Source organism: Schistocerca serialis, chromosome 4 (genome assembly GCF_023864345.2).
Source record: "Schistocerca serialis cubense isolate TAMUIC-IGC-003099 chromosome 4, iqSchSeri2.2, whole genome shotgun sequence".
Lineage (NCBI taxonomy): Eukaryota > Metazoa > Arthropoda > Insecta > Orthoptera > Acrididae > Schistocerca > Schistocerca serialis.
Genome location: NC_064641.1, coordinates 803,275,863 through 803,293,235, shown reverse-complemented (window position 1 = coordinate 803,293,235; position 17,373 = coordinate 803,275,863). Strand labels below are relative to the sequence as shown.

General features: G+C 37.8%; 1 protein-coding gene across 1 annotated transcript in view; it reads right to left on the bottom strand.

Moving 5' to 3' along the window:
- LOC126473404 (NECAP-like protein CG9132) overlaps positions 1-7,943 on the bottom strand; it is a 36,310-nt gene extending 28,367 nt beyond the window's left edge. Inside the window, exons 1-3 of the mRNA XM_050100422.1 lie at positions 7,769-7,943; positions 7,278-7,483; positions 7,005-7,195 (exon numbers count right to left, since the gene is read on the bottom strand). Of these exons, the coding sequence (XP_049956379.1) occupies positions 7,005-7,195; positions 7,278-7,483; positions 7,769-7,854 (483 nt within the window). The 5' untranslated portion in view covers positions 7,855-7,943. The remainder of the gene's footprint in view (positions 1-7,004; positions 7,196-7,277; positions 7,484-7,768) is intronic.
- Positions 7,944-17,373: the final 9,430 nt, after the last annotated feature.

Sequence of the window (17,373 nt, the reverse complement as noted above, 5' to 3'; positions counted from 1 at the left end):
GATGCACTTCTTCAGTGGGTCAAATCACATGAAAACTGGACAATAGCTGGTACGAGACATAGTGTGGTCCAACGAGTTGCCGTTTTGCACTTGATGATGCAAAGCAACGAGTGCGACAGCCTACTGTAATGATTAACCTGTAGAGTATGGAGTGTGTAGCTCAGGCTGAAGGTGGTTCTCTGATGATTTTGGAGTGCTTTACCTATCATGACTTGTGTCCATGCATTCAGGTTTACCATGAAAATGAACCAGGGAGTTAATGCCAACATTCACGGTGACGAAGTGTTGCCCTTTCTTCATCATCTTCATGACAAGTAAGCTGTGGGCACTCATCATTCAAGACAGCAACTGTTGTGTGTCAAGGACTGCACATAAACAGCTATGCTATAAATTTTTAGCAGAAATGCAGAAAAACATTTTATCTGCAATATAACTGTTACAACTTTTCAACATACTATCCATGAGCACTTATACATTTTTCCGTCCCTTGAAACCACTTCAAAAATGTCTGTCCAAGCTTATTTAGGGAAGTATGCTGTTGTACGCTGCACTAGCCTCTTCGCCGGGTGAAAGATGCTACCCATGAATTTTTGCCTCTGTCTTTGGGAACAGAAAGAAGTCACACGCAGCCAGGTCAGATGAATGTGGCAAGTGTGCAATTCCCCAAGAAGTCCTTGTTCTGGCAACCATGTGGGCTGCAGCATTGCCATGATGCAGAAGAAGTTGTCTACACCTGGAATTTGTGAGCTGTGACCTTCATGTTGTAATAACTTTTGGCAATATCATTCACCTCTGACAGTGGGGCCTGCGTTCAAGGTCACAGACGTGTGACGACCCATCTTGGTGCAGAAAGTTACCACCATCTTCCTTCCATCATCTTTGAAATTTTATATGTAGTTCCTCACCTGGAAAGTCTCGTACTTAAGACTGCCTCTCAGTTTCAGAATTATGATGGTACATCCATGTTTCGTCATCTGCGACAATATTGTAGATGTCTTGGACTGCCCTTTATCATATTTTTCAAGCATAAAATGACACCAATTGATTTTTATTTTCTTTCTTTCTTTTTTTTTGGCTGTTGTCAGGGACTGTGGTACTCAATGGTCTGCACTGCAGTTGATGCAACATTTGGGTCCCTTTCATGTCACAAAATGTGAGACAAGGAATATGTTGAATCATTTTGTTCACAGTCTTAATGTTTTATTGGGTCACTGCCATTGATGGGTGACAGACAAGTTTCATCTTCGAGAGACTCTTGACCTCTTGAAATTTCACGAAACCAATCTCCTATGCTGGCCTCAGAAGACCCAGATTCACTAAAAACGCATTGCAGAAAACAGTCACATTCTTCTGTATTTAACTCCTTCTTGTAGTCGTAATACATCACTGAACAAAAATCATGGCACAAGAGACTCATCTTGCACGTTGTTGTCAGGCTCAGGACTGCCTGCATCCTCACCCACCATTTGCAATACAGTTTGAAATCCAGTGAAGAAACCCCATTGTAATCAGACTTCCAGTTTAAGAGCTGCTGGAGAACTTCAGCACAGCCCACACATACACTTATGTCTATATTCTGCAAACCACTGAAGTGCATGGCAGATTACACATACCACTATACCAGTTATTATGGTTTCTTCCTGTTCCATTCTTGTACAGAAAACGGAAGAATGACTGAATGATGCTGTGTGTGCTGTACTTAATCTTGTCTTCAAGGTCCCTATGTGAGCAATAAGTAGGGAGTTGTATCATATTCCTAGAGTTCTCATTAATCCAGTTCTTGAAACTTTTTAAGTGGGCTTTCTCAGGATATCTCTCTCTCTCTCTCTCTCTCTAGGACGCAAAAACAACTGGGATCACATGCACCCAAGTCAAAACTATAGAACATGAAGACAGAGAGGAGTCCCAATTGACGTAAGAGAAGACAGCTAACAACAGGGATGTGGAGAAAGGGCTAAAAAAAGACACCATACAGAAATGGATGTCCAAAACTAAAAATTAAATGGCCTTTGCCATATTGCTGTGGCAGATAAAAAGTAAGACGCGGTATACAGCCCGCTTATCATTTGCTAAAACGGCCAATAACTGAGTCGCCAAAACCAAACGGGAACGTAAAAGGTTAAAAAATGGACTTTCCATCAGGAAGTGACGGACACTTAAAACTTGAGTGCAATGTGTACAAAGTGGTGGGGTAGCGCCACTTAGCAAATGACGATGGCTAAAAAGTCAGTACCCAATACTCTGCTGAGTTAAAATAACCTCCTCCTGGCAGGAGGGCCAAGAAGAGGTCGTCCAAGCCACTGGGAGAGGCTTAATAAGCCAGAGCTTATTCCAGTGAAGATAGGACCATTGGCGATGCCAAAGGGACACCACCTCCTGACAGACGGCAACACAGAGATCATCAGAGGGAATATAGGTACTCGCAGGCTGAGGTAGGAGGACTGCAGCTTTGGCAGCAGCGTCAGCAACCTCGTCTCCTGGCAGTCCAACATGACCAGGAACCTACAGGAACATCAGACTGGCTCCACCAAGAGTGAGCAGATGAAAGTTTTCCTGGACTCACTATACTAAGGGATGGGCGGTGTACAGTGCACATAGACTTTGTAGGGCGCTGAGTGAGTCCTAGCAGAGCACACAATTGAAAAGGCTGTGTCACCGGATGTACTCCGTGGCCTGATACAAGGCAAAGAGCTCGGCTGTAAATACTGAGGAATGTGCTGGAGGCTGATATCAAAAGACACGGGTGCCAATGACAAAGACACACCCGACCCCACGGTCAGTATGAGAGCCATCAGTGTACACACAGGTACTATCGCAAAGTTCCATGTGAAGGTCATGAAACTTAAGGCGATAGACCGATGCTGGAGAAGTGTCCTTAAAAAGGGAATGAAGGCCAAAGTTAGCATGGGCCGCTTCATGAAGCCAAGGTGGTGAAGGGTTCACGCACAATGGGAAAGCTGCAGGTAGTGTCAAGTTAAGCTGCCGCAGCAAGTGCTGAAAGCGGACTCCGAGAGGTAACAGAGAAGGAGGGCAAGCCCCATACTGATAATCAAAGGAATCATCAAAAACGGAGGCATAGGATGGGTGGCCACGCATGGCAGACAAACGGCATGCATACCTGCTGAGGAGAAAGCTACGGCAGTAGGACAGTGGTAGTTCAGCAGCTTCAGCATACAGACTCTCAATTGGGCTGGTGTAAAAGTCACCCACGGGCAAACGGATGTCACGATGGTGGATAGTGTTGAGACAGTGTAAGAGGGATGGGCGTGGAGACGCATAAACATAGCAGGATTTTCCTCTGCTACACTCAATTTCAGTTCCTGTCTCATTCACTACGGACTGGACACTACTTTAGTGCCACTAGCAGCCTTTACATGCGACCAAAATTTCTTTGGGTTTCGTGAAAGATCATTTGACAATAGTCTGCAATGGTAGTCACTGAAGGTCTCATGCAACACTCTCTCAACAGCCAAACGTGTTCCATTGTGCACATCTCTACCTATAGCCCTATGCTTTGTTTTACACCTATTATGTAGTAATCTGTTTCTTTAGAAGTTTCTTCACAGTGACTGTACACCATGGAGGGTCCCTTCCCATCATGCAGGGCCAACTATTCTTTTAAACTTGAGCTGTAGTTTGTCTACGTGCTCCTGTTCTGTGCTGAAAGTTTCAAGTTCATCATACATTTCTGGTTTCATTGACATTCCAGCATCTTATTGCACTTTGATTAGGTCACTAAATCATCCAATATTAACCCCACAGAAAATGTCCGAAGCTATCTGGAACAGTGGATGAAACATAGGAATCAATATCCCTGCAGCTTGACAGTGCTAAGGATCCCGTCAACTGGTTTCAGGTGGATATGGCATACCTGAAGAAACTTGTGGATTCTCTTCATCATCATATTGAGTCTTCTATCAATGCTAGATGTGCTGTTACATAGCTTAGTATGTCGTCTCCCAGGGTTGACCTTTTTTTGCCAGTGTTCTTACTCTAGTTACAAACTATTATGTAATTTTACTACTGATTTCTTTGTAGGACATATTTCTGAAACATAATTATGTGATGTATTGCTGAAATAAAATTCAGTCACAAAACTGAAACAGTAGTGAGACCTCAGGGCACAGAAACAGTAATGTCAGATACATGTGATCTTGCAAGGAAGAATATGAGAAAAGCTGCATTATACTTCTAATTTGAATGCTACTAAGAAGCATATTTCCGACCACGTAATACCTCATATGTACACCAGATTTGAAAAATTAGATAAAAAATTTAAAAAATCTTGACATAAAAACTCCGGCTCACACAGAGGTTTATCAGTTATCTTTCTTCCTGTGAACCAGTCACAACTGGACCAGGAAAAATGAGGAGTGATAGTGGCTAGACAAAGTACATTCCACCTCACACTATAAAGTGGCTCACTGAGTAAAGATATAGATTCCATAAGATAAGGAAAGACTGATAGGCAATGTAATGTAAGGTTAGAAGATGACATTCGAAAAAATGTAAGAACAGTATGGATACAATGGTGTGCTTTTGACGGTTCAGCCAAGTCGTCAAATCTACATGTCCAGCAGTGGATGTCAAATGACCGATGATTAGTACAACTACCTTTCCTTTGTAACTTATTTAGTAAAACATTTCTATTTCAACTATGTACTAACTCACCTCATCCGAATCACTGTTATGATGTTTCAATACCACGCAGGAATTAATCTCACTTTATTCTGACTCTCAGTGCTTACAACTGTAATATAACGACTTCAAAGAGCTTGTATGAAGAGAGAAGAACAGAATGAGTATGAATCAAAGATTTTCTTCCCTAGTATGATTCAAAGATTTTCTCCCCTCAATAAATGCAGTACACTACAGGTGGCTCTGACAATGTCCTTTGTTTTGGTGGCTTCTCTTCTGCTGCTGCACACAATGTGCTGTATAGATCAACACAAAGATTCAGTCTTAACAACAAGCCACAGCAGCTTTCTGGATGAAATTGCCCATTCAGCAATTTAGTGTGCACCAGAATGATGCCAGCCGTGGTGGCCGTGCGGTTCTAGGCACTTCAGTCTAGAATCACATGACCGCTACGGTCGCAGGTTCGAATCCTGCCTCGGGCATGGATGTGTATGATGTCCTTAGGTTAGTTAGGTTTAAGCAGTTCTAAGTTCTAGGGGACTGATGACCACAGATGTTAAGTCCCATAGTGCTCAGAGCCATTTGAACCATTTTGAACCAGAAGGAGCTTTTGATGCAGATTAAAACCAAATAAAACAGACTCAAAACTTCATGAATATATAACGACCCCTGTCTGGTTAATGATATAATTTCAATAAAATGTGAAAATTGGAGACGAATGCCAGAGGCTGAAGCCACGAGGCACTATTCAACATTACAAAATCAGTCCGAGAAATTTTACACAAGAAAGAGCAGACAATGTAGGATGTGAAAACTTATTTCAACATAGGCCTATTCACTGATTCAGTGAAGAGATTCACAGTAGTTTTAATTTGATGGAGAATTTGTTACTGTGAAAGCCCTGTCGATTAATCATGTTTCTCAATATTATATTGTATCTTAATAACATAGATGTAGCAACTTCCCTAGCAACACATTAACTGCAAGTTCTTTTTGCATAGATATTTGTTTGCACAAAATAACTTCCGGGCTGAGAGGCCACGGTTTATGAATTAAAACATTGCCTGATTATTATCTCCCAAATACAGGTAAAAAGCAACTAACTAATGATAGTTGTGTGGAATATCAAATAAAACACAATTATACTATATTGTGAAGAAAGATCACCATATAGATGAAAATATAGAATTTCGCCAACACTGACACTGAAGAGCATGTGATAACAATACAACAGAATAAAACATTCTCTATTGAATACATGGACGTCTGTCAAATTTTAACGTCCCACTGAAAACTGTGCATCAGCTTTACCAGGCTGGATTGGGGAAGTGATGGCTCACAGCTTTGCTACCAGTATTGCGGACACAAATAGTTGGTGCAGTCAACCTGTCCAATCAAGGCTTAGCTACAAGTCTGAACGTTCAGACAAAAGATTTCTCGGAAGTTCACGATGGACAAAATTCACTGTTACAGAGAATCAGAAAATAATGTTTAATGGGAGTTAGGAACACATCACAAGCATTTCAGATAAACTAACATTTGGACAGCTGTCCATACGCATAATTCCTGAGGGACCAAAAAAAATTGCACCCAAAAGCGAAGCCACTGCACACGCAGATGTAGTTGACCAAAGGGAAAATGTGGAAAAGACTAGTCAATTTCATCTTGAGGAAATGGTTGTGGCTGTCAGTTACAAATAAGGCTACTATGGCATATGACATATTGGAAATCCCTAGATTGTTTATCATAACTAGCCACATTGTATGGAAGGAACAACTTACAAGGTTTAAAAGCAAGTTTCCTAGAATAAATTTCTTACATATACTATTACACTTATCAGCCATTAGTGATTTACATCTTTAAAATATGTTCTCAATCAAAAGTGACTTCCCATGTTTCAATATTAATGTTTTCTACTTTTGTAGTGGGTCACATACTTGTTTCCAAAATGGCATTCACAAAATTTCCACCGTTTTCACAATATGTAACTTGTTTACAGTACAGTTAAGGGAAGAAAATGATCAAACTACGATCTGTCAAGCATTGTGTGCGACACCAGTAGGAACAGACAAGTACAGTTAATAATTATTTTAGCCATAAACAAGATAAAAAGACCCAGATGTGCAATTTTTCTCTATATGCAGCATACATTTAGTGTGTACTGTACTGACATAAAAAGAAATTAAACTGTTCCCACAAATATCTACAGTGACAACACTTGAAATTTTATGAATTCAAACAGTGTATTGTGGGACTTTACTGACCAGACTAACAACAGCAAATAGGCCTATTCAACATGTATTGAATTAATTTTGGGTAGTTTCTTCACTCAAGGCATTAATCTTAAAACAATGCTTCTAACTCACAGTTATTTTCATGTTTATTTTTATTGTTTCCCCCTCCTTGAAGCGAAGGTCTAATTCTTGTTTTGGATCTTCTTTCTCCTTCTCAATTTCTTCTGATTTTTTGAGCCATTTGAAATGATCCTGTAGAGCAACATTCATATCAAAGCTGTCAGATCTGTCACTAAATCCGAGTCCGATAAAAGCTGCCCTTCCTGCGCAAAAGGAAAATCAGTTACAGTATTTCCAAACGCAAATAAATACTGCTAATAAACGAATATTAATTTCGTAACCTACCACTGTCATCTTGAATTCTAATGACAAAGTAGCGTGAAGAATCTGAAACAGCCTCTATTGCAATTCCAGGATAAGCATCAATGGGGCATTTTGCGAATAATTCGCCTGTATTTTTATCTTCCAGCTTCAAAATACAATCATTTCCTTTCGACACCAATCTCATACGACCTGTCCATTGAGGCTCATTTAGATTCCAGTCAGCTGCCCTAGATGAATAAAGTATGTTAAGGTGTTGCGAAGCAAATCATACCATACATGTAATAAATATTTTACTACTAATTTCAACAACAATAAATCTATAGCTTGTCTGTCAATTCCATTAAGTTTGATCCTTACACATGCAATTCCATAATATTAAACATAACGAATATTAAAACTACAGTAAGTTTTCTCTAGTTTATCCATTTTGAACTGACACAGCTACGAACAGCTCACAAAGAATTTTGTGAATGATTTTAAGAGATGCGCATTAATCATAACATACAGTTTACCTGTAACCTCTATTTGTTGTCCTTGGAGGCAACTTATACACAAAAACTTCTGACTTAACTAACAATACGCTTTCGTATGTATCCATTATATACAGACTTTCCAACACATACACACTACTTCGTATCACTGACGAAGCTTCATAGCTCGCACAGGCGTATCGGAATTTTCAAATATCTTTGCTTCTGACGTTGATCTGTCAGACGCGTTTCTCCCAAAGATTACCAAAGCAAAGGGAAGGAAGGAGTGAAAGAAGCTATATTAAAATACTGCGCGAAAGGTAATTACATGAATAACTCCACGTGGATCTGTTGTATACTGGTACTATATTGACCTCTAACTTCTCATTTTCCTCCACTGATAAAGGAAAATACGTCTTTTATTTATTTTCTTGCAACAGAAGCAGGGCAGTACAATACTGCATATAAGCCTAACCAATTGAGCCAAGCACATTCCCGTTGGGAACCGGTGTTTCATTATCTGGGATTCTCCATCTGTAACCACAAGAACCAATCACAAGGAAGCAGGTTCTGCTGGTAGTAATCAACAATGCTGTACGGTAGTTGCTCCCTGTCTCGTCGTAAACTAGTAATAGTATTAGTAGAGTTGTATACACTAGTACATGTTGTGGTCTTCAGTTTTAAGACTGGTTTGATGCAGCTCTCTATGCTAGTCTGTATGTAATATAGAACAAATTAGAAGTAAATAAAGAAGACTTCAACTTATGATTGTTTTTAAATAATTAGCGATAATGTATGCGGCACTACCAAACGATCCATCACCGTTGTTTAATCACATTTCACCAGAATATATTATAATGTTTCAGAAATAATTTGCAGCATTTGTATTCTGTTTAGCAATCAGAAGATGCTTCCATTATGTCTACCACTCACAATAGCATTAGATGATATGTGCTTCCATAACAATTTGGCATTAATCCATAACTCACGAGGTGTTGTCTCTCAGACCACACCAAAAACTTTCGAACACGCTCTCCAAGGTAAAATGCGGCAGAGTGCTTCTATATCTCACCTACACTCCTTAAATCGACAACTCAACAATGCTTTATTGTGGGTTCCATTGCCTCCTTTGTTTGTCACTGACATGTGTTAGGGTCTCCCAACTGCACCTCGTGAATCGTAAACTACATTCTTATTTTCTAAGTATAGCACAAAATATATTTGTGGGGGTGTGTCAATTTTAACAGTCCTAAGTTTGATGAAATTGTTAGTTGTGATATAGATAAAGAAAGAGACGAAGGAATCAAAGTTTTTGCAATAGCAAGTGATCAGTTCTACTGACAAACAAAAGTATGATTCAAAGGAAGAACTCCTGGACAATTGTGTTGCGCACCTTCCTGTTTCTCCAATAAAATACTTGAAGTTTTAGTTAATATCAAATGCGTTTTGAGCTGTGACAAAGGAAAATGTAGATGCCAGCAGTGAATGTCAGCTTTGGAGATTTTCTTTTTGTCGTATCTTGTGGAGTTCTTATGTACAAGTTTAGGCCCTGGAATTTAGTTGTATGTGAAAAATTCTGGTCACAAAGACACTATAATTTTGAGAATATAAAATTAAGTTCTCTAAGAGTTTCTTGGTTTGCAATATTGAAAAAACTGCATGAAAGTATGTGAATTTGTATGATAAAAACTATTCAATGCCATAAAATAAATGATGAATATTTAAGCAACACTGAAATAACTGTAAGAATAGATCTTATATTTAACTTTAAATTTTTTTTAAATGAATTGTCCCCTAACTCTCAGATTAAACATAGGGGTCCCAGAGACCACACCTCACAGTATACATTACAGAAAAGTCACCTGGTAAGTTAATGTTAAAACAGTTTGCAAAGGAAAGGCTCCTTGTACTTAGTTTATTTGTATTTATTTTATTTATAAGGTCGAAATTCAATGAAATGTCTGCAACAGAACTGTCATGCAGAAATCTTATGCACAGTAGATCAATCATCAAATTATGTAATTAATCAATTTAGTGTGTCCAAAATTATTTCTGTATGATACACGCCATCCAGAGTACAAAGATTGAGGCCAAAGATTTGGGCTCCAGTGCGGAAGTGCCGTACCTAAAAAAGGCGGTGCACACTGACATTCCGCTGTGGCAGCAGAATGTCAACCGTCGTCTTGCGGAGCTGGAAAACAGCTTGCTGCACGGCGACACACAGGCGTGTGTCAAACAAGGCGTAAACCTGGTAGGAAATATGCGCGAGTCAGAATCAAACAGGCATTACCTTATTTCCCATAATTACAGACAAATGTTTACTTATATATTTTGTATTATTACATGAACAAAATACAGAAAAGTACAGTACATTCTTGCATAATGTTGTAAAATATAGTTCAAAATGTTAGAAGAATAATATCCTATGACAATCATTCAGCCAAAACTGCTCCAGAAAAAATATTATAGATGTTTTTGGCTGCATACAATATATGTAACATGATACTAATTTCTAGTTACTAGCTATTAACAATACACATATGAAACTGGTCTCATAAAGCATAAACGGAAATACACGATCTCTTTTTTAATCTTTGTGTATCCGAAAATGTATTAGCTGAGTGGTTTTGAATGTGCTCCTCTTGTTGATAGGTATATAGCCTGCATTACTTAGAAGGACGTTATGTAGACAGCATTCTGCTTTGATGACAACTTCTTTAGCATCAATTTGTAAGTCTGCTGGTCGTAAAAAATTCGCCACCTCTGAATGAGAATTCTGAAAGCATTTACCAGCTTATGCTATGCCCTCCATAGATAGTTTTTTATAAAACGATCTCCCAAGCCTGCAATTTGGGAAAAGGGCACATTAAATAAACCTGCAATTTAAACCCTTCAACATCTATTAACACATGGGGCACACAGGAGCTTGCACCCGTCAACAACTTCAAAGGCAGAATACATTTTCCTGTATAAATCTGCAGAAAATGCAGAATTTTCAAAAATAGCGCATCACTGTGTCTGTCACAGCCCCCCACATCGACAACTAAAAAAGTTGTAACTGTGATTAGTGAGTGTAAACAAGGCAATTCAAAAAAGTTTTTGAGCAAACAATAACTTGAATTACTCTTTTTAGGACATTTATCCATACATGTTTCCCACAGTTCCTTGAAACTAATCTCAATATTCTTCCACTTTTCTTCAGGTGGGTGGGGTAAATACAGTGGCTGTAAAACATTGTTTAGTTGTTGACATACGTTTTACAAAATGGTTCAAATGGCTCTGAGCCCTATGGGACTTAACATCTGAGGTCATCAGTCCCCTAGAACTTAGAACTGCTTAAACCTAACTAACCTAAGGACATCACACACATCCATGGCCGAGGCAGGATTCGAACCTGCGACTGTAGCAGTCGCGCGGTTCCGGACTCAAGCACCTAGAACCGTTCAGCTACCATGGCCGGCTCATACGTTTTACACTGTGCTGGAGTTATTTGATCTTCATACACAATAGGAGAGAGCATCTCTTTGGTGTAAATCGCAAGTAGTCAAATATCTCAGATGAGATATACCTTCTATAAACTACTATTAATTACATCACTTTAAATAAATACAGCTCTTGATCTATATTTTGATTGATAGGTGAGGCTGCAAAGGGAATGTGGAAAAACTAAAGAGACCCCTATAGTAAACACCCAAAGCTTGTAAGAGGAAGTACATGTTCAGAAATAAATACCAGGATTAGCCATCGACTGGCACTCGGAAATTCTTTGCGACACACTTTCCCATCAAACAACATCATCTAATGTAGATGTTATGGCAGAGTTACTGCCTTATGACACAGAGTGCGAGGATGACACATCCAGTCCTTCCGAAGTGCAAAACATATGACAACAAAGTTGAAGCGAAAGGACATAAATCAAGTCTTAGCTGCAGTTTTAAGTTATCTACAGGACAAGGAATTTAAGAAGACACCAAAGCTCAACCAAGTAGATAGTTTTCTTTCTGAGATATGCACATACTTTTAAAACGTTTCCATCTCATACACAAATGATTTTTAAATGAAATTTTCTCAGTTCTTTGGAGAGGCAGAACTCTACCCATTAGATAAGACACCAAGGGTACAATCTCCTGTGACCACTGCGTCAGAGCGCTCAGTCCACAGGAACACTGTTGCTGAAATATCTAATGATATGAACTTTGTATGTGTACCTTTAGAACTTTCATCAGTGAGACAATTGTTTGAGTTAGCACAACGTCATTTTAATTGAATGAGCTGGCAGCAGAAAATAAAATAATTGTATATGAACAATTGACAGGAGTTATGATTTGTTGGCTGCTTTTGTGTAACACTCACATTAAATTTTTCATTAATAATTTATTTTCTTATTTAGTCATAGACTCATTCTGCAACATTTTGAGCGAAAAGTATTGCTCATCTTTTCCACTCGCTGTCGAAATTTTTATATTTGAGTGTTGGCTCTTATCCAAGCAGCAGTTCTCACTGAATCAGCCAAAAGGAAAGATGTTTAGTTAGAGTCCGGATACACGCAATGTGTTATTTGTTTTGAAATGTGATAATATTAATGACAGGTTTTTATTGTTGTGGCTGAATTTTATTTGCAGTTCATAGTATTAACTACAATTGTGATACATAGCTGTAAGTGATATGTCTCATAGACTTAAAACATGTAGTTACAAAAACAATAGCTGAAATGATAAAATGAATGAAAAGATAATGTGCTAACCTTAAACAAACTGACAGTCTTTCCTGCTACCCAATCGGCTTCCTCCATTTTGTTGCAATTTTTGCAGTACCTGATTCAATAAGGTTGCAAAATGTTTATGTTCAGTGGGTGGAGAGCTTCGGTTGGTGGGGCAAGATTACTGTTGAAAAAAGGATTTAAATAATAAAAGTAATAACAATAAATTTAAACTTGGTTTCAACAAAAAATTATCTCTTCTATTTTCTCCTTGTTTTCTTTGCAATTATGCTACTAAGATCTGGAACAAGGGATTGGCTCACATCAATTTTTATGTTCAAATGTGTTTGAATTCCTAAAGGACCAAACTGCTTAGGTCATCAGTCCCCAGACACATTACTTAAACCAACTTATGTTAAGAAAAACACACATACCCATGTCTGAGGGAGAACTCGAACCTCTAGCAGGAGGGGCCACACATTCCGTTACACGACACCTCAAACCACGCAGCCACTCCATATGGTAGCAATTTTTACAGCTTTTTAAAATTAGAATCATAAATACTTGAATGCAATCTAGCTTTCATGCAAGACAAAACAGAAAAAAAAATCTTTCAGATATGCATATCGAACCGAACATAAAAATAATCTCTGGCAATTCTCCGTGCAGGTCAGAAAATTCTTCTTTCTACAAATTCTGTTAGAATTCGAGCAAACTTATGGTTCTGGAAAATAAATCCTTTCGGTGATCATTGGTCTGCAACTTGATTAGTTCAAAATCTAAGTCAGGAGGTGCACTTCCAATTGCTATCGAAAAGGGCCTTACAAATACATCAAGTACTGGCTAAAAATGAGTACTTTCCTGTAACAAAGACAAAAACAAATGTTAATAATTTGGAAGTAATGTATAAAGTTGCTTTGAAGAACTAAACGGCGATATGTTTTAATAAGTAGGTACTGTGTTCTATTGTTTTGAATGTAATGGTACACTCCTACCTGTAACAAAATCGACTTTATTTTGCTGTTAGTAATATATCAGTACATTACCTAGAATTGTTCACTAAACTCATTTTCGAAGGATTGTAGCACCTTGAGTACTTTTCAAAGTGCTCTCCCTCCCACAGAGACGTTATCAAACAAAACTGTAGTTCCATTTTGAATAAAGTACTATTAAAAAAAGATGTTATATTAAAGGTAAAATTTATATATCGCTTACCTAGCTTAGGGAAATGTTGTGTACTTTTCTCTGGAAGGTTGTTTTTGAAGAGATGAAGTTTACATTGGAATACTTTTACTTTGACAACCATATTGTTGATGAGTTTTTTTATTTCTGTAGTTTCAACTTTGACAATTTAGGATGTCTGCTAAAAATCCTAAAAACCGGTTTCCCATTCAAGGTGATGTAAAAGTGGCTCTGGACATCCTTTGTCTCCCAAAAGCTGAGCCACTAAATGACATAGTTGATAAACTTGGGATATCACTTTTCCTTTGCTCAACCACTGTACCTCAGCATGTTAGAGGATATCTGGACACCCCTCTTCGAATGAAAGGAAAAATACTTTAAACTCATAATGTATGAGCCTGTGAGAACGAATATAGTTGATAATATGCATCACTACAACTTTTGCACAAAGGGTATTTTGATGTGCACAACAATGAACAAAGATAAATGTTACACTTTTCCTTCACAAGGCCAACAAACCCATTAGTAAACCACTCATTGATGGTGTCTGCAGTGTGGCAATGGGGTTTCTGGGACAGTTGTAATCTATTCAAGATGGTGGACCCTCACTCTCTGGGAAGTCCCCAGCGCATCAGAGGGTCCTCTCACCTCCCCCTGTGAGAAATCCCCAGCCCTCCTCACCCTTTCCTCTCTAAAAATGGCAGGAAATTAAAAAATCGATGCAAAATTCAAATTTTTGTTGTTGTAATTCGAAGTTTGGTGCAAATTCAAACGCTAATTACATTGCAATGTACAGGATATGATAATAATAATAGTATTGATAATAATAATAATAATACTGGAACAAAATAATGTGCAATCGGAAGAAGAAGAAAATACAGTAATGGACTCAAACATCCCAGAGCAAACAAACAAAGGACAACACACATCAATTACACAATCAGACGAAAATGAAATCTTAAGACAGCCACCAGAAAAAGCACAAATAGAACTCGAAGTAACACACATGTTAGATATAGAAGAAAAGTTTCAGCTGGCACACATAGAACACAAAGACACAAATACAGACATTAGACCATTCTTGCATAGACCGTTTAATAACCCACAAGTTGCAACAACAATAAAAACTATCAACACAATCATACAAAACAAAATAAATGAAAACACAACTATGGAAGAGTTACAACTACTGGTTTACATAGGAGCACTCACTACATTAAATATACACACTAGGCAGAGATCAGAACCAACCAACACACAGAAGAAACCCACAAAACCAGCATGGCAACACAGGCTACACATCAGAATAGAAAAACTGAGAAAAGACATCGGACAGCTAACACAATTTATAAGAAATGAAATGTCAGAAAAAAAAACGAAAAAGGTTAGGTAAAATCTCACAACAACAAGCGATAGAGCAATTAGATGAAAAGAAGCAGAAATTACAAGCATTGGCCAAACGACTTAGAAGATACAAAAAAAGTGAAAATAGAAGGAAACAAAACCAAACTTTCAACACAAACCAAAACAAATTTTACCAGACAATAGATAACACACACATTAAAATAGACAATCCACCAAACATAACAGGCATGGAACACTTCTGGAGCAACATATGGTCGAACCCAGTACAACATAACAGGCATGCACGGTGGATACAAGCAGAAACAGATACATACAAGATGATACCACAAATGCCTGAAGTGATAATTTTGCAACATGAAGTCACCCAAGCAATTAATTCTACTCACAATTGGGAAGCGCCTGGAAAAGATAAAATAGCAAATTTCTGGTTAAAGGGGTTCATCTCAACACATTCACATGTGACTAAATTATTTAACAGTTACATTGCACACCCATACACATTCCCTGATACACTTACACATGGAATAACTTATCTGAAACCTAAAGATCAAGCAGACACAGCAAACCCAGCTAAATATCGCCCCATAACATGCCTAACAACAATATACAAAATATTAACTTCAGTCATTACACAGAAATTAATGACACATACAACACAGAACAAAATTATAAATGAAGAACAAAAAGCCTGTTGCAAAGGTACACGAGGATGTAAAGAGCAACTGATAATAGATGCAGAGGTGACATATCAAGCTAAAACTAAACAAAGGTCGCTGCACTATGCATACATTGATTACCAAAAAGCTTTTGATAGTGTACCCCACTCATGGTTACTACAAATATTGGAAATATACAAAGTAGATCCTAAATTGAAACAGTTCCTAAACATAGTAATGAAAAATTGGAACACCACACTTAATATCCAAACAAATTCAAATAATATCACATCACAGCCAATACAGATTAAGCGTGGAATATACCAAGGAGACTCATTAAGTCGTTTCGGGTTCTGCCTTGCTCTGAACCCACTATCCAACATGCTAAATAATACAGATTATGGATACAATATTACTGGAACACAAAATCACACATTCGCTATACGTGGATGATCTAAAACTACTGGCAGCAACAAATCAACAACTCAACCAATTACTAAAGATAACAGAAGTATTCAGCAATGATATAAATATGGCTTTTGGAACAGACAAATGTAAGAAAAATAGCATAGTCAAGGGAAAACACACTAAACAGGAAGATTACATATTGGATAACCACAGCGACTGCATAGAAGCGATGGAAAAAACAGATGCCTATAAATATCTAGGATACAGACAAAAAATAGGAATAGATAATACAAATATTAAAGAACTAAAAGAAAAATATAGACAAAGACTAACAAAAATACTGAAAACAGAATTGACAGCAAGAAACAAGACAAAAGCTATAAATACTTATGCTATACCAATATTGACCTACTCATTTGGAGTAGTGAAATGGAGTAACACAGACCAAGAAGCACTCAATACACTTACACGATCACAATGCCACAAATATAGAATACATCACATACATTCAGCAACTGAAAGATTCACGTTAAGCAGAAAGGAAGGAGGAAGGGGATTTATCGACATAAAAAACCTGCATTATGGACAGGTAGACAATTTAAGAAAATTCTTTCTAGAACGAGCAGAAACTAGCAAAATACACAAAGCAATCACTCATACAAACACATCGTCTACACCATTGCAATTTCATAACCACTTCTATAACCCTTTAGATCACATAACATCAACAGATACGAAGAAAGTAAATTGGGAAAAGAAAACACTACATGGCAAGCACCCGTATCATCTAACACAGCCACACATCGATCAAGATGCATCCAACACATGGCTAAGAAAAGGCAATATATACAGTGAGATGGAAGGATTCATGATTGCAATACAGGATCAAACAATAAACACCAGATATTACAGCAAGCATGTTATCAAAGACCCCAATACCACAACAGATAAATGCAGACTTTGCAAACAACAAATGGAAACAGTAGATCACATCACAAGCGGATGTACAATACTAGCAAATACAGAACTCCCCAGAAGATATGACAATGTAGCAAAAATAATACATCAACAGCTTGCCTTACAACACAAACTTATAAAACAACACGTTCCCACATACAAGTATGCACCACAAAATGTGCTGGAGAATGATGAATACAAATTATACTGGAACAGAACCATTATAACAGATAAAACAACACCACATAACAAACCTGACATCATACTCACCAATAAAAAGAAGAAATTAACACAACTAATCGAAATTGCCATACCCAATACAACAAATATACAAAAGAAAACAGGAGAAAAAATTGAAAAATACATCCAACTGGCTGAGG